Below are 19,072 nucleotides of genomic sequence, written 5' to 3'. Positions count from 1 at the left end.
TATATCATAGGGCTGTTATAAGAATAAAATATAGTATGGCACACTTGGTATATAGAAGACATCCAAAACACCCAATAACTGCTCAACCCCAACACCCCAGCTACCCATTCCTCATACACACCATGAACCAGATGAGAAAAAGCATATGTTCATGATAGCAATCCAGTCAGAAGACAACAGATAAAATGGTCTACTATACCAACTTCAGACATTTGCATGGCACTGCAGGACACATAAAGAGCTCCCACACATATTGTTGCATTTAATCCCTACAATAGATACCACGGTCAAAGAGGAGGGTCCTTGCAAAAAGAAAGGTAACAGATTCCACAGGTCTGGAAGATAGCTGCAGCCCAGAAGTCCATGAATGTGAGCTGAAAAAGTACAGAATGCTTCTGTGATACTGATTTAGAAGCGTGATCATGTCTTGAGGACACTGTTCCTCTAGGTCAGCCAGGGAACATGTACTTCGACCAGGCCTCCAATGAATGTCAATGCCACTGAAGAAATAACTGGAATCCACACAGCAGAGAGATGCCTTTTATTTGCATATTGATATTTTAGTAGGAAATCCTTAATATAAGTGGCTATCCTGCTCTGGATCAATACATGTGGACTTAGTCCCTTTGGTGTCTTTGGCAGCTTCTGTAGGTAATGGGGCTTTATCTTGTGACAGTATCACTTGAGAGTCTTGCTAAGGTTGGAGAAGCCAATGCCCACACAGGTCATCAGCACTTTATCCCCACCTTTAAGTTCTTCACCACACGGCTTGGTTTCAATTTTAAACATAATCTGGAAAAAGTTCTTCAAGTGCCGCAAAAATTCTATCCTAAAAACAAACAAACAAAAAAGGGATTTATTTTTTAAAATTTCTCCTCTCCCTCCCCATACCTAGAATTCAAATTTTTAATTTTCAGACCAAATACAAAGACTGAAATTAAGAGTTTCTAATCGAGCAGTATTTACTTATAGCCTACTAATTTCCAAAAAGGATTTAGCTTACAGAGATGCACACAAAACAAGTTTAATTGAAAAAACAAAAGTTAATCCATGACATCCACAACAAATAAACCATTTAGTCCTACATTTTCGTTAGAGTGTGAACATATGGTGATACTTCTGAGTGGTCCATGCAGACAGAAACATGTAATTCAATGATTCACAGCATCATGATGTGAAAGACAAGCAAAATGATTCTTTCTGGTGTTTTTAGATAAGTTCTCCTTTCATTCCCCAATAATTCCCCTCTGTTTACTCAACAAATATTGAGTGCCTACTACTACATGCAGGCATTGTTCTTGATGCTAGGGAAGGTTGTGGCCACCTGAAAAGATGAAAATAAAAATTCTTCCCTCATGAAGATTTTGATCTAATAGTACAGACAAGATAAATAAATTCAATATTTTTGAAAAGTACAATGGTAATTTAAATAAAGCAAACAACACAGATGGGGAAGATATTGGTATAACTGTATTTATGCATATTTGACAGAAGGCAATATTTAATAATATGGTCATGGAAGAGTTCACAATAAACATGGCAAATAAGATTCAGGAGGTTGTTTCTTATAATCTCACTAACACAGAGTGTTAACAGCATCCCAAGATGACTTTGGGAATGGCAATTCTGTAGACAGTGTGGGCATACAGGCCTCTAAAGGGATGCCCTCTATGAGGTGACACTGCAGATTCAGCACTAACTCATTGAGCCTGACTATAAGACTCACCTGGAGAGGTCACTAAACCTGTGTTCTGATCAACTTGCAATCAAAAGGGAGCAGGTGTCCATGTGGAAGAGCCCTGAGTCACAAACAGGCAAAAACTTGCCTTCCCCACCCTCTTACCAAGAAAGCTATTATTAGTAAGCATGCCTGGCAATTCTTATCAGGCAAGTTTGGGAAACACTGGTTTGGGGAAGAATAGTGGCATTAGCTTCTTTAATGAATATCACAGAAAACCTGTACTATGCTGCCTTCCTATCAAACTACCCAAATTCCATGTCCCATCCAGATAATTCTCAACCTTCACTGTACATGGAATCACTTCAGGGGCTGTAAAAATGCTGATCCTAGACATGTAGACCAGTGGAATAGAGTCAAGAAAAAAATACATATTTAAGGGCAATTTGATAATTCAATTGGGAAAGAATGATCTCTTCAAAAATGCTGTGGAAACAACCAGAAACCCACAAGCAAAAGAATGAAGTTGACCCTTCCTCATTTCACAGAAAAATTAACTCAAATGGATCAAAGACCAAGCTGTAATTGCTAAAAAGATAAAACTTACCAAAAGGGGGGGGGGAATAAATCTTCATTATTTTTTTTAAAAAAAATTTTTAGTATATTTTTAGTTGTAGTTGGACATTTATTTATTTAGTGGTGCTGAGTATCTAACACAGTGCCTCACACGTGCTAAACGAGCACGCTACTGTTGAGCCACAACCCAAGCCCCTTCATTACTTTTTTTTTAAATAATTTTTTAGTTGTCAATGGAATTTATTTTTATTTATTCATATGTGATGCTGAGAATCGAACCCAGTGCCTCACACATGCTAGGCAAGCGCTCTACCACTGAGCCACAACACCAGCCCCCCTTCATTACCTTTTGCTAGGCAACAGTTTCTTAAGTATGACACCAAAAGCACAGCAATAAGAGAAAAAAATAGATGAAATGAATTTCACAGAAATTAAAATCTTCTGTGCACCAAAAGACAATATCAAGAAAGTAGAAAAACAACCTACAGGATGAAAGAAAATATCTGCAAACCATATGTCTGATAGGATCTGGTATCCAGAATATTCAAGATCTTTTTCAACTCAATAGTAATTTTGTTAAAAAAATTAAAAACTAAAAGATGGACAAGAGATCTAAATAAATATTTTCTTTAAAAAGACATACAAATAGCTAGTAAACATATGAAAAGATGCTTAACATCATTTGTCATTAGAGAAATGAAATCAAAACCATTATAAGCTGGGTTCAGTGGCACACACCTCTAATCCCATAGGCTCAGGAGGCTAGGGCAGAAGGATCGCAAGTTCAAACCCAGTCTCAGCAAAAGCAAGACACTAAGCAACTCAATGAGACCTATGTCTAAATAAAATACAAAATAGGGCTAGGGATGTGGCTCAGTGGTTAAATGCCCCAGAGTTTAATCCCCAGGACCACCCCCCCTGCCACAAAAAAAAATCCGCTATGAGATACCACTTCATACCAAACAGGACGGGTACACTAAAGCCAGACAATAACAATAATGTGGGTGAGGAAGTAAAGAAATTAGAATCCTCACACACTGCTTGTAGGAATGTAAAATGGTACAGCTGCCATGCAAACAAACTGGTTGTTCTTCCAAATGTTAAACAAAAGGCTACCATATGACATAATAATTTCCCTCTGAAGTATGTACCCAAGAGCAATGAAAACAAACCCACCACCTCCCCCACTTTGTCCTAGGGAAAAACAAAAACTCATACACAAACGTTTATAACAGCATTAGTTACAATAATCAAAAAGTAGAAACAACCCAAAAGCTCATCAGTTGATCAATAGAAAAATAAAGTGTGACTATCATTCACATTTTAAAAATTTTATTTAAATGTTTTTATTCAGATAAAAATGTTTTTTTATTTCAATAAAATGTTTAAATGATTTATTTTAAATAAAATAAAATGGAATATTATTCAGCCATAAAAAGAAACAGTACTAACACATGCTCAACATGGATGAAAGTGAAAGTATGTTAAGCAAAAAAATGTCAATCAAAAAGGACCACATACTTTATGGTTCTATTTATATAAAATGACCACAACAGGCAAATCTATTACAAAGGCAGAAAGTAGATTAGTGACTGCCTGGGGTTGGGAAGACTGTAAGGTTGACAAGTGACCACAATTGGGCACATGGTTTTTCTTCTGGGGGTGATGAAAATGTTCTAAATTTAGGTTGTGGTTACACAACTCTGAATCTGCTTTTAAGAAAAAAAAAAACTATTAAATTATACACTCTAAGTGTAAACTGCATTGTATGTATATTTCAAAAAAGTTGTTCATAAATAAATACATATCAGGCTGGGGTTGTGGCTCAGTGGTAGAGCGCTTGCATAGCACATGTGAGGCACTGGGTTCGATCCTCAGCACCACATAGAATAAATGAAAAAAAAAATTAATAAATAAATACATATTTATGAAGTAAAAAAAAATACTGATTCTGGTTCTCAACCCTACTCAGTCTATACCAAACTAAATATAAGTCTACTGCAATTATTTTTCCTCCCTCTCTGTGCCTCTGATCTAGTCAAAGGAAGCAAAAGGCAACAAGGAGGAAAGAACGTCATCCTGTCTGGCTGAAAATGACCAGTGTGTCGGGGCAAAGGGACAAACCAGCAACTACCCTGGAACACCAGAGCTCAGGTGAGTGTACAAGCCCACAGAAAGCGCTCCACTTCTTTTCATTCCCTTCCACCCAGGAATGTACAGCCTCACCTTCATCTTTAAAATAGCATCAACTCTTCCTATGAAGCATTCCTTAGTCAACAATGCCTACCCTACGGGATTTCCCCTCCCCTCTGGGGTTTCCCCAGCATTCTGTTTCTGGTGTCTAATTAAATGCTTACATACAGTTCTGTCCATAACTGTCCCCTCTCCCTTTGTAAATTATATAAAAGCATCAATGACCTACTCTATAGATGGAATCCATTATACCTGCTAGGCACTATCTAAGTCCTCAATAAAAAGGCACTGAATAGAATTTAGGAGTTATGGGTGATTTTGAGAAATGACTTCCAACATTTTTGGCAATTAAAGGAAACCAGTTCTCCCCCTGCTGGCTTTTCTGTCTTCCTAACCAATTGAAATTTCTCCCCCCTCTCCATTCATCCCATCACCTCCCTCACCCTGTCCTAGGGAAAAAGAAAACAAACACATCAAACCCATACATAAACAGGCCACATCTGTGGGCCAAGCTTCCAGCTGGCAGCAACACAGAAAAAGCCAGCCGTCTCACCCACTCATCTGTATTCCAAGGAGAAAACAGCTTGTTCTCTCTTTCACTGCTGCTGTGGACTAACATAGGCCCGGGGCTCTCTCTGCTCCCAGGGCCTTACCCAGCCTATTTAACTCTGAATCATTTAACTGTGCTTGAAAAGCCAGACACCTTCCCCAGCTGGCAGAACTCCTGAGGGGCCTCAGCTTGCTTGATCTCTTGGAGGAGGATGGGAGAAACAGGCTTGGGTATGCAGGACTATGTATTTACAGCTCTGGGGTATTTGTAGCCTTTGGAACAGTTAGAGAAAGCAAAGTCGGTTTGACTTTTTACATAATGTTCTGCCAACCTCTCTGCCTGTCTAAGGCTGTAGAAGAAACTGGATTAAGGTACATTTCAGAATGTCTTTCCCCCCATCTCCAATCCATTTTCCCTAAGTCTCCAGTAGCTGGAATATTAAATAGCAAAAATGCTTAGAAGCTGAGAAATGACCAGGGATAATGGTAAATTCCAACTAACAGCCTTCTTAGGAAAATGGAAACCAAGAGAAGAACAAACTCACCCAGATCTACATGCAGATGAACAAAGCCTGAACCGGTGCTGCTTCCAAACCCTTCTCCACAGCCCCAGGCTGCCTCCCCATTCACAACACTTCTTTTTCCTTTGCTCTCACAGCACATACTGCAGACTCACACTTCGTAGGTACAACCACATGGCAGGACAAAGGGACCTACAACACACTGTGGGCAACACTGCCCTTCAACTGATGACCACCTGCACAGTGCAGCTGGTAGCCTTTCAGTAGAGCCATTTTAGGCAACTGGAACTCAATGAAACTCCTGGGTGAAGGATTTTACTCCTGACTCAGAGAACTATGTCTGGAAAGAGGCTTTATTTTTTTCAGAGGTGATTTATTTTCAGAAAATAAAAAATGAACTTTTCTATGCAAATCTCCAATCCATCTAAAAGCAGATTTTAGAGAATTCTGGAGCACAGACATAAATTTTCACATATTTTCAAAATGTGGGTTGTTCCCATTGCCATTACCACTGCTGGTCAACAGGCAAGGGCCATCAGACTCATGGCCATTAGCCCACTGAATCCCAATTATCCAAGACTTGCCAGGTCCTGCCCCTTAGAAACAACCCCTCTTACCAGGACTCCTGAAGAATGTTAGCGAAGGGAAAGCAATCATGAGCTCAGCTTTTTCTTTGGCAGTTCCACAGACACAAACTATGACAGAAGGCCCTGCCTCTTGCTCCACCAAACCACTCAGTTTCCATGATACTTGGATATAGGACAGATAAGAGTTGGGGTTAGCCACACACAGGTATGTAAGGCATTATTCAAGAGGTTAAGGAGAAAGAACTGGGAGTAGGAAAAGAAATCTGCTGTAGTCATTACATGGCAGCTTTTAAATATATTGGTGGTGTTTTTTTCTGCCGATAACAGTGTTTTTGAAGCTTATCTAACATCAACTCCAAGAATGAAATTATTACTTCAGGAAACAGAACAAGGCAGGCTGCATTGTCGAGACTCACAGTTCCAAACAGAGTTTGGCCAGGATCAGGCCACGATGTCTCCTTTTTCATCTGAAAAGTAAGGGCATTACTTGTTTTTTACTACATGCCAAATATGTTCTGAGGCTCAAACATTAACAAAGGTAATAGAGCATCACAACATTTGTAAAGCACTTCATAAATGTAAGGGAAAGGGTATTGTGTGAGCACCCAGGAACAGTGAAGCTTCTCAATCTGTTGATCTTCATTTGCTGTGCTTCATTCTGAGCGGGTCAAGCAGCCTCATCGCAAGAGTTTAAAAATGATGAGGGGCTCGAGCTCCCTAGCACTTCCACAAGTAACGGGAAGAAGTTATTTGTCAGAGTTAAGAAAAAAAACTAAGCGGCATGATCTATTTTAGACTTCCAACTAAAGATAGGATATAGTTTTACAGCAGAATTTGAAGCGAAGACTCTCATGGCACCCTGCCTCAGGCAAAGGGCTGGGAGTCCAATAATGGATAGAATCCCAGCTCTTACATAAGAGCACAGTGATTAAAGGAAACAGGAACTCCAGATAGAGCTGTTCTGATCTAAACCCCATTTCCTGTCTGTGTGACCCTGGAACATGACATGACCTCTGTGTGCCTCAATCCCATCACTTGTAAGATGATGCATATAGTAGCAGTACCTATTGTTGTTGTTGTTGTTTTAACCCACCCCCATAGGATTATGCTGAGAACTGAGTGAGTAAAACATTATTTGAAGGCTGAGGATTTAAGTGGTACAGTGTTTCTCTACAATGCACAACCCTGGGTTCAATCCCCAGCACCACAAAGAAAAAAGAAACAAAACAGTATCTGGCTCACAGTAAGCGCTGTTTTTGTTTGTTTGTTTTTAATAAACCTCTACTTTACAGAATTCGTGGGAATAGTAAATAAGATACACATAATTTGCTTAGTAAGAGGACTACAGGAAGTTACTCATGTTTAAAAATCAATGGATATAGATTTGTAGGTAGATGAGTAGACAATTTGCTGCTGACTTCAGTCCTGGGATTGCCCAAAGCAAGTTTACCTCCTAGTGTTCAAAGTGACCTGACTAGGAGAATGGACTAGGGTAGGGCGAGGAGGTGCCCAAGCAGGAACCTTGGTAATAGAACTGACTATCTCCTCAGGAATGTTGCCAGGAGCACTAGCTACCTGACCTCACTTAGGCCTCACTCCCTTTCCATGAGCCCAGGATTTCAGAACTATTCATCTTATCTATAGAGCCTGGCTTATAGATGCTGAACACCACACCAACGGTCCCCCAAACACTCTGTGGCAAATCCAGAACTTGCGGCTGGACTCCAAGGCCTGGCATAGGCATTCACAGAGAACTTTGGTAACCTCAGTCACCTGTCACAATTTCTAAAAGTACTAATTAAGATGTTTATTGGTATGTATTTTTCTTGCTGCTAATCTAACTTTTAAATTAAGTATAAATCCTCCCCTAAACTATAAAATGAAGCTTTTTAAGTACAAGAGTAGAACCAGTGTCACCAATTTTAAACTACATTTTAAAAAACAAAACCAAAAACAACAACAACAAATTTAACACAAATAGATTCTCCATATACCAGTGTGTAATCCAGTACTATTTTACTCTGATGAAAAATAATCTCTCTTGCCTTCCTTGAGAATTTCATATGTAGACTTACTTTTTGGACTAGTACAATAAAACTATCAACAGTAACCTCCCTGAGCAAGAGAGTGAGAAAAGAAAACAGGAGGGATACAGATATCTTACTTTCCAGGAAGGGACTGAAAGTAGCACTGAAAGAAAAAATACCCTTCTTAATCCCAGTGTTCTGTAAATAGACATTTAAAAAAACTACTTAAACAAAGCAAAATATATGCAAACTGCCAGAAGAAATACATTTTTTTAAACCAATGAAGATGTTGCTTCTGGTTTTCTTTAGAATTGTGAGGTTTTCCCAAACTGATTTCTATAACTTTAACTGAACATAAAAATCTATGTGAACTAGGGAACACCTGTAATCCCAGCTACTCAGAAGGCAGAGTCAAGTTCAAGGCCGGCCTGGGTAACTTGGGGGAGACTCTATTTCAAAATTAAAAATAAAAAAGCTGGGCATGTGGCCCAGTGGAAAAGCACCCCTGAGTTCAACCTGCAGTACTGCAAAAGAGAAAAATGAATGAATGAGAGAGATACTTTGGTCTCCAAAACTCTTGACTCCAACTAGAATAAACTATTCCCTCTACCATGATGGTACTGACAATGGATTCCCCTATTGATACTGAAAATGGGCTCTGCCCCATTTTACCCTTGACTGTCCTCATAAGTAGGATGTTGACTATGCCAATAAGGTTCTACCTTTACCATTCATCACTATGGGCCACTGGAGCCTTCCACAGTAATTAAAGGCAAAAAGTATCCAAACACAAACAGAGCTTTCTTGAAAATAAATTCTCTATTCCCTCTCTGTACTAGCTTATCAAAAAGAAGAGAGGCTACCGTTCCTACCCCAAAACAGAGCCCTCTGCATGAATCCCTGGGAGGCAGGTAAAGCAGAGGAAGAAGAATGTGTCCAAGTCACAGGCCAGGTCTCAAAACACATGATCTTACAATCTGTCATACTCCTTTCAGAGCAGACCACTGTCTTCCTGAACATGGAGTAATTTAGGCAAGGTTTCTGGAAGACAAGACACTGCAATTAATGTTTGGTGAAGGATGTGCTGAGAAGGATGCAGGAACCTTTAAAAATGTCTAGTCACTTACTTACTTGCCAAATTCTTTTTCTTTTCTTTTTTTTTTAATACAGTATGTTGTTTGTTTTTTTTTTTTTTAGGTCTTTTTTTTTATTGGTTGTTCAAAACATTACAAAGCTCTTGACATATCATATTTCATACATTAGATTCAAGTGGGTTATGAACTCCCATTTTTACCCCGTATACAGATTGCAGAATCACATCGGTTACACATCCACATTTTTACATAATGCCATATTAGTAACTGTTGTATTCTGCTACCTTTCCTATCCTCTACTATCCCCCCTCCCCTCCCCTCCCATCTTCTCTCTCTACCCCATCTACTGTAATTCATTTCTCTCCTTGTTTTTTTCCCATTCCCCTCACAACCTCTTATATGTAATTTTGTGTAACAATGAGGGTCACCTTCCATTTCCATGCAATTTCCCTTTTCTCTTTAATTATCTCTTTTTCTCTTTAATTATCTTAAAATGAAGTATGATTTCATTGTATCTGTAGGCTTTTAATGATACTGATGGTAGATGACACCACTGTCCCTTTGGGAAAAGAATAAAAATATATGTCATGCTTTAGTTTTGATTAATAAAGCTTTGTATGGCAAAAAAAAAAAAAATTAAAAAAAAAAGTCTAGTCACATCCTGGCCATCTCCAATGGTCTTAAAAAGATTGTTTAATCTCTGGAGCCAAACTGAAAAAAATCTCCAAAAGGAAAAAAACAATTTTTTTTTAGAAAAAAAATAAATAAAAACATATATTCCATGTTCACATAATGTTCTGCCAAAACCCATGCACAAGGACCACATGCATTTTGGGACAAAAAGTCTTTGCTGTGTAAGCTGTGAGGCCTTCTGCTGCCCCTGAAGCAGAGCCTGGGAAAGCAGCAAAGACGCTATCTTAAAAAGTAGATTGGGCTTGGGGCAGTCACACAGCTATGTACCACTTCTAGCAAAATTTTGATGAAAAGTGAATATCTGCATTTAGGGTGCTATATTCCCAGCCTTCACCTCCTCTTCAATGCTTCACCATGTCTATTTTAGCAATGTTGACTACTGGTGTTAGCATGTCGTTTAGGATTACTCAATTTCAGGTTTCCTGTCCCATGAAATATTTTACACAAGTTATCAGGAGATAATGTGCTGCTCACCAGTTCCCTTTTGTTAGTCATCCCCCATTGCTAACAGAATGCACTCTCTTCTATTTTCTTGATCCAAAAAGACCTTCCATCACTAACCCAAAAAATAAAAATAAAATAAAGCCTCCAAAAGAATCTCAGTCCCTTGGCTGTCATGCTCCCAAAGCTAGGACTCACTGCTGCACTGCCCTGTCATAGTTCTTGCCCTTTTCTCAACGTGATGGCACCACCATTCTTCAGTTATCACAGTACTGTACCTTTCAGATATACAGCATCGGTACCATGATAACCGAAAAAGGACAGTTCAGTCTCATATCTAGCTGAGTATTCTCCCTCCCAACTTACCACCCACAGATGGACATATAATCATCATGAAGTACATAAGCACATGAGTATGCCAACTGAAGTCAAGTACTCCAATAGGATGTTTTCAGCAATCTCACTATTGATGGAAAATGCTTCTGGTACTGTGCTCTTCATAATTAGTCTTCTGACTAGCTTCTCTTTTTGTTTGCTTTCTTACCTCAGCAGTCAATTTCTGCTAGCATCCAACTGCCAAACTCCCCACTACAATTTCCTTACTAGTCTAGTAATATTACTATAAACTTTGCCTTTCTTCATCATTTCTAGCCAGCTAATACCTATCATTTTGGAGAGAAGGACAGCCCATTTGAGGGACTTAAACTAAGAACAAAATCCAAACTATATAGAACCAGAAATTAACCTCTAAAATTGAAGCAAAATCTAAAGCACAGACAAAAGAAGAACTACTCAATAAATATCTTGTAACTTCCGTTACATGGAAATAAGTGGGTAAGAAGAGGAAGGCAGCAATCCTTGTATGTAAAAAAAAAAAAACATCAGGTCATGAGCAGTAACTACCAGTTCATTTAAGCAGGTGGTCACATGATGGGCTATGCACAGGGCAACATTTCTATCATTTCTACAATTAGAAAATTAAACTGGACAGAATAATGAAGTTGAAAGAAAACGACTTACGTATAAGGAGAGAGTGGTCCTAGCAGAACTTTGGAAACATCCTGCTGTCCAAGGGTCATTAGCAATAGAGCCAGACTTTGATTTGTCGAGTCCACACATCCACCCTGTAAACACAAACACTTTAATGATTAATCATTATACAAACCAGAAAATGGAAAACCAGCAAAAGAAGGAATGAGGGAAAACCCAGAAACACTCAGAATGTTAGAATGTACTAAATAGGAGACTACAACGTTCAAGTAATAATAAAACAGAACACAGGTCTTATAAGAGTAAACCCTGTATCAACTAACATGAGGAAGTTAAACTAACAATTCAGCAAAGCAATTATAAAGCTGAGACAATCAGAATGGATAACATTCAAATTTCCTGAAGTCAATCTAGTGAAAAATGAAACTTTCCCTTGGTAACTGAATAGCAGTGAGACATCATTTTATTAAGTATGAGGAAAAAAGGCAAATTCAAGGAAATATTCAGTTAATTTCAGAGTTAAGTGCAGTATGTTTATATTTCTTCAATCTGTCACAAAACAACACAGTCAACCCGACATCAAAGCAGCTTTCCCTTTAAAGAACCCTACTCCTACACTTATTCCAACCACTCAGAATCTGCTGGTCATGCTCTTAATTCTCTTCTTCACTTCTTCCTGAGTGTCTTGAAACTGGAGAACTGTTACTGTCACATCCCTCCATACTTATTACTTATACATTATTTCCTCCCCATTTTCTTTCTTTTTTCTTCCAAATCAATAAGCAGAACAGGAATCTCTTCAAAAACTTCCTCCCAAGACACAGCTGCTTTGGTTGCCTTTCTTCTTTTGTTCATTTTCTCAACCACTTCAATTTGCTTCTAGGCATTACTGCTACTTAAACTTGTCTTAAAAATGTCTTAATTTCGGATCATTCTTTCAGGTTAACTTTAGTTGCAACAATTTAAACCTTACATTGTACACAGGGCATGTAGGATGACCTAGAATTTCTACCTATTTTGCACAGGTCACATGTGGCATGCTGCTGTCCCAGGTTAGACTCTGAATAGAATAAGTGGCCAGTCAGTACTGTTCATGGGGGACATTCCCTTCCTTTTTAATGCATGCAGGGTAAGAAATAAATCAGTTCTCAGGTACACTCATTTTCTGGCTGTCAGATTTCATTTAGTAACCTTGACAAAAACATAGGAAATAAGGGGGGTTATCCTACTGCTAGTGTTAATTAAAATTTATTGCTCTTCCTCAATTACCTAATAAAGAATAGGGAACTATGTTTATCTCACTCAGCAAAATTTAGGACAAAAGTTCCTTTTCCAAACAAAATCCGAAATCTCACCAACAAAATTAATTCTGTTTTACGGATCTTGCTCCCTTTCATAATACTGCCTAAAATCAAACTGTTCTCTTCCGGCTCTGCTTCCTATCACTATGCTGTTATTGCACCATTTTCAACTGATTCTTATTAGATACTGGACCAATATTTTAATGCAATAAATATGTTAGGGTCCTTTGCAGGATACCAAGGAGGAAGTCATGGGAGCTACCAGATGCCAAGGCATGGGATAGGTTGCCTGCCACTTACCCAATACCAGAGGGAGGCTTTGGGAAGCAGGGACTTGAACTGTCCCTGAACAGATGAATAGGCTTTGGAGAGGAAGAGCAGGACAATGGGAAATAATGAGCCAGGGCCAGTGTGGAACAACCGTAGGGGGAAGGTGGGGTAGCCAGACCGAGGAAAGGCTTTCCTAACTGGGTTAAGAGTACTGACTTTATCTCAGGAAAGTGAGAAGCCAGGGAAGGTCCCTGAACATAGAAGCAAAGAGATCAACACAGTGTTTGGAGGGATATTTAGACTGCAAAGGAGGCTGGAGAGGATTTAGAAAGGACTTCTCTGGGCCAGTGTCCATGTATAATCCAGGTCTGAGGTGAGGTGAGGTGGGATGGGATGGGCAGGACAGGAGGGAAGTTCCTGGAAGTCTGGTACAGAATCTAGGGGCTTAACAATCAATAAACAAAGGAATTGGGTCAGAGGCTTAAAATTTTGGTAAAAATAAGGAGCACCTTCAAAAGTGGTGGATTTTTATTACTCATTCAAATCATGTTGCATCACAGATCTGTAAAGAATTACTTTAAAAAGCATGAAGTATATTCTTTTACCAAGTAAAGATTATAGTCACACAAAGAAGTTTTCTTAATGATTAAAACAAAACAAATTTGGTCAAAAAATAACAAAATGGTTTAATAAAGCTCTTAAGTAGAGTAAGGGGGGAAAAAAAGGGGGGGGAGGGCCTAATCCAGATTGTTTGTTTTTCCTCTTGTGGACTGGTGGGCTGTGCTTTCACCCTGAGGCTCATAATTCATTCCAGCTGTGCCTGTGGGCTCCCTAAGACTGCTCTAAAATGTGACGCTTTCAATTCTCCTAAGGTCTACTAGAAAGGAAGAGAAAAGGGCCCATGGTCCAAGGGAGGGCTGGTCAGCCACCACAGGATCAGGTAAAGTAACCCTAAATAATTCAACAACGAGCTTGGGTACACACATATTACATGCATCTTTTTGCCTCTCACAATGTATAGATGGCAAATGTCACGAATTAATTAACTGGCAGATCAACCTCTTCATCACTGACTTTCAAACTTTTAGCTACTACCCATCTTTCAAAACTATCACCAAAGCTAGTAACAAAAAAATGAACTGATTTAGCACCAAAACTCTTGCAGCAGATCTTGACTGCATGAGACCTGTAACAGGACACTTCCTCCTTGAGGAGAATTTTACCTCCTTCCTCCACTATGGTCCCACTGTGAGACAAGAAGAGGGGGTGGAGCCACTGTCCACAGGGTACAGCTATAATCCTTTGTCTTCCATTTTTAATTAGATGAACATTATTACATAAATCCACTTAGGACTTGGAAATTTTAATTAATTCTGAAACAGTTCATTCTCACTTATCTCACCTTGTGACCAATGAGATATTTTCAAGAACACTGGCATAATCAGGGAAGCAGACTATGACAGTAAACTGTCTTTCACTGTAAGGCCTTTCAAGGGAGCAATACCCAGAATCCAGGCTCCTCTGCACTACAGAGATTAATAAACTGAACCAGTGGCAAAAGGTAGGATTAAAAGAAAAACAAAACCACCAGTGTACCCACTTAACTGATTTTATTTCACTGGCTCAGATGTGATTTTTGCTACTTTAAACAGGATACAACTTCCTTGGAGACCACAAAGATGACTAAAAACCAGAAAGAAATACATAAATAGTAAGATGGAAACTCCTTAGATGGAAAAGAGAGAGAATTTACAAATATTAAACACCCTCCAACAGATTTTATATTCAAGATTTCTTGAAAATTTTGAGTGCAATCAGTCTCTATTCCTACATGGCAACAACTAAGGGAGATGACAGCCAAGCCATCTGGCTTATGTTCTTACTAGTGTCTAGCCCAAAAATGTGGAGCCTACCATCCCTCAGAACCTGGCCTGCACTCTGCACATGTTGGGAAGGGTTTTGTCTTTTTGAGGCAGAAACAAGGCAAAAGAGAGTATAACTGATCAAAATTCTGGTACTAGGTTTATGACACTCTTCTAACCTAGTACATGGCATTTTGGAGAATGTACTTTCAGACAGCTGCATCTTATTCCTACTGCCATCATCTTCTCTTCCCTCACAATTTCTTCCCTTACTTTAGGTCACCCTCAGCTATTTTGGGGAATCAATAAAAGTATATGCATGCTTATGTGCACTTTGCATGCATGGATTAACACAGAAAGATGGTCACTAAGGCAGGTTGATCTGAGCTGTGTCCCATCAGCAGAGGTGCAGAAGCAAACTGATAATCAGCTGAAGTCTGTCCTCAACGTTGTATTGTCTTTTCTTTGCCCCAGGTTCTCGTGCTTTCCAAAGCCCACCATGGTATGACACTGGCCTGCTTTCCCTAGACATTCATCTATGCTCTAGAATAGATTGTAAAATCCAACCTGCTGACATTAATTTATACTGAATCAATGGTCACATGCAAAGCCAGATTTCCACTTTTTCTTGAAAATCCTGAATGCAAGGAGTCCCCATTCCCACATGGCAACAACTAAGGGAGATGACAGAATCTGTCTAGTCAGGGCAGTATACTAGTCACTAGTCTCACCTTACCTGCTTTATTTTTTTAACCTTCACTCTTTTGCCTATTCCAGTTCTTTCTCTGCCCCCATTAAAACTTCTTTGCTGTAGTTAATGCTAAACTGTTTGATAAATAGGTGCAGATTAACTCCTTGGCTTAAGCCCTTGGAGAACACCAAGAATGGGTGACACCAAACTGCTTTTCCCTGATTACTCTTCTCCTAGCACAAGCAGAGGATGAGGACATACCCTGTAGATTTCTTCGAGCAGAAGCCTGGCACAGTTCTTGCCAAGGTCCTCTGGAAGCACAGCTGCTCCTTGGCCCTGTGGGTTGGAGGCCAGTTCAGCACCAAGGAAGGTGCCATTGGTGGTCTCAGCAACCAGTGACAACCCAAAACCTGGAGACCTAGGGATTCAAAGACACAAGACACTTAGTTGGTAAAGGTACATGGGCCAGCAAGTAGAGAACAGAAACATCTTTTGGATGGCACTGTGTCCTAAAGCTTCCTTCTGTTTGCATGAAGCATTACAGTGCCTGTAGCTTACACTGGAAATAACAGATGGCATAGTGAGGTCACACAAAGCAGAACTAGCAGAGATGTAAGTTTGCATTGCTTTACCTCTTAGCCCTCCACTCCCTTCCCTCCTTAGCTGCAAAAGCTCTTACTGTGAGAGTTTGTAACAATCAACAGTACCTGATAACCTCAAGGGCTATCAGGTATTGAGTACCTACTTTCCACCAGTTATGGAGCTAGGGAGCTTTGCAAATAATACTTGTGATACTACAAACGCTGCATGAGCTATTATTATTTTAATTTTACAAATAAGAAAAATATTGAGATTAAGCAGTCTGAACCAAGTCCACATATCTATACAGTGACTGAAATGAGTTCCAAATGCCCATCTTACAGACCCAAAAGCCCCAGAAGTTCTCCACCACAGCACTCACTCCAACCCATCACCAGCAGCCCAGGAGGCATATAGGCTCTGGAGACCACTGATCAAAACTTTCCTTGAGAAACATCAGGCGTTTTTCCCAAAACGAAAATCATGACACAAACCAGACCGGGCCTAGATAAGACATACCTTTACATTTTTGTCCTCATAGGATAGCACTAAACTCAGAATTCAATTAATATAACCAAAGAGCTTGCACTATGTTCTCTCTCATAATGTTTCTACCACCCAACAGCCAAACTCTAACATAACACCCTGCTTGTTCTGGACCACAGCAGACTCTTTCACTCATGTATCCAACAAGCATCTGAGGGAAAGCACCCACAGGCCAGGAACTGGGGGTACTGTGGTAAACACAAGAGTAGCAACCAGTTTAAACACACACATACACACACACAAAGCCAATGAAAACAACATTCCATAAACAATAAAAAAAAGTACCTTTTCTCAAAATTTTAAGACTTGGTACCTCAAATCTACTTTGCCTCTTAAGTAAAAGTGTTATCAAGAAAGATATAGTTCTCCCAACAGCAGTCACATGTGACTTGCAATCACAACAAATGACCTGCTTTCTTCAACACAACTCAACATTGCTCATGAAGTACCTTCTGTCTGTCCAGCAGAAAACTAGCCAAAATTATTTGTTTGAGAAAAACTATTTATGACATTAATAAGGTTTTAAGTATACATGAGATCACGATGTGGAAGAAGTATACTGATCAGTTATTTGAAAATTAAATTGTCACCAGGAGTGGTGGTGCATCCCTGTAATCCTGGGTATTCAGGAGGTTGGGGCAGGAGGATCACAAGATCAAGTCCAGCCTGAATAATTTACCTCAAAATAAAATTTAAAAAAGGACTGGGGATGTAGCTCAGTGTTTGCCTAGGATGTGTGAGGTCTTGAGTTCAATCCCCAGTTCCATAGGGGGAAAAAAAGAAACAAATAATTTCAATTAATTCAATCATCTAATCAGTCAATATTTAGTAACACCTGCTAAGAGAAAGGGGCACAACAACTTACCCACTTAAGCAAAGGCTCAGGGCACTCTGACTCATGTTTAACAAGCTAACATTACCCACCATCAGAAATGCCTAAAAATTCTAGCACGACCCCAAGTTGCCTTTGAGTCACTTGACCAGGAGGAGGAGGGTGATGGCACACAGCTTATCACAGAGGAAGTAGCATGCAAAAAAAAACAGAAAAGAGAGGAAGGGAGACCCAGAAGACAGGCTGATACTGCTGCTTTAACCCACTGACCTGCATTTTCAAATTTTCCTTTCCATGTGAATTTTTTAAGGTGGTTAAATCAGTACTGTTCCACTTAGTTGTTTTCTTTGTTGATACTGGGGATTGAATCCTAAGTTAACCACTGAGCCACATCCCCAGCCCTTTTCATTTTTTATTTTGAGACAAGGTCTCGTTAATTTGGTTAGGGCCTTGCTAAGTTGTAAGTCGCTTTGAACTTGCAATCCTTCTGCTTCAGCTTCCCAAATGCTAGGATTACAGGTATACACCACTTCACTCAGCTCACATAGTATATTATGCAACTTTTAGAGAAAATAAAGAATATATAAAGAATATACATTGAGCTTTATGTATATTACTCTTATTTTCCCCTCAATTTGGGGTGGGTACATTATTGGGCCTAATTTATGTTAGGTTGACAACGCAGCAAGCCATCAGGTGACCTGATTATCTGCATTGGTATAGATGAAAAGGAGAGCCTCCAAATAGGAATGGGCTAGGAAACAAAGTATTTACTCTGAGAGTGAAAATTGGTCACAGTGAACTGATACGCATGCTAGTCATAGCACTGACACAGACCACCAAAAATTGCCAGCCCTCTGGGTCTTGGACCATGGCCACAGAATAAATTCTCACTCATCACTAATGGTAGGTGATGTTAAATAAACTCACTCCTATATTTGAACAAGCCAACTTGTGGATATTTCACTGAATTAGAAGAGAAAAATACACATCCATGACTTCATTAATTTTAAAACCAGAGAAAAAAGATCATCATTTGTTATCTCTAACTGGAAATTTAGAAAATTAAACACAAACTTAACTCATACATTGGTTTTATGTCATTTTGCAAATGGAGCATGGAGTCAATGACCCATGGATCTATATCATGTCCACATCTTGATTCATATGTAGTAAGGCTTCTTTCTACTCACTGTTAGCAAGCATGAAACTTGATCATGCACTAGGGTCAGCTGAGTCAGAGGCATTATTAAAAGCTCCACTATAGCTGGTAGCAGTCAGCATGGACTTCAGGCCTGCTCTGCTTCATTCCTGCCCACTTATTGCTAAAGCTATCAACCAGATTTAAAAAAAAAAAAAAGGACTATCAAGATCAGGCCACTTGGACAGCTTCTGCAGCTACCTATCCTTCCCTAGCCCTCTGTAATCCTTCTCCAGAAAACAGCTTGACAACATAATTCCAGACTTACAGCCAAGATGGGAGTGGGGGAGGGACAGCAATAGCAGGCAGGCACTGTTTCTGTAGCAACTACCTTCAATGTGTAAGTAAAGAAAATATTATTGATGCTTGAGTAATAAATCAAAGTTTTGAAGACATCATTGACTTTCCCAACCCCCAGCTTTGCACAGAAATCCTTTCCCA

At 39.4% G+C, this 19,072-nt stretch overlaps 1 protein-coding gene across 4 annotated transcripts in view; it reads right to left on the bottom strand.

The window, feature by feature from the left end:
- Positions 1–238: 238 nt before the first annotated feature.
- The window catches only part of Rcl1 (RNA terminal phosphate cyclase like 1), a 74,358-nt gene continuing 55,524 nt past the window's right edge, over positions 239–19,072 (bottom strand). For all 4 annotated transcript variants that reach the window (XM_046420151.2, XM_058571448.1, XM_046420152.2 and 1 more), the window contains 3 exons: positions 15,735–15,891; positions 11,380–11,483; positions 239–829 (listed from right to left, as the gene is read on the bottom strand). In XM_046420151.2, the coding sequence (XP_046276107.1) occupies positions 679–829; positions 11,380–11,483; positions 15,735–15,891 (412 nt within the window). In that variant the 3' untranslated portion in view covers positions 239–678. The remainder of the gene's footprint in view (positions 830–11,379; positions 11,484–15,734; positions 15,892–19,072) is intronic.

The sequence above is a fragment of the Marmota monax genome, unplaced genomic scaffold (assembly GCF_021218885.2).
Source record: "Marmota monax isolate L192 unplaced genomic scaffold, Marmota_monax_Labrador192_F-V1.1 WCK01_AAM20220418_F8-fsc00277, whole genome shotgun sequence".
Lineage (NCBI taxonomy): Eukaryota > Metazoa > Chordata > Mammalia > Rodentia > Sciuridae > Marmota > Marmota monax.
Note: the sequence above shows the minus strand (reverse complement) of the source record. Positions and strands in the feature narration are given on the sequence as shown.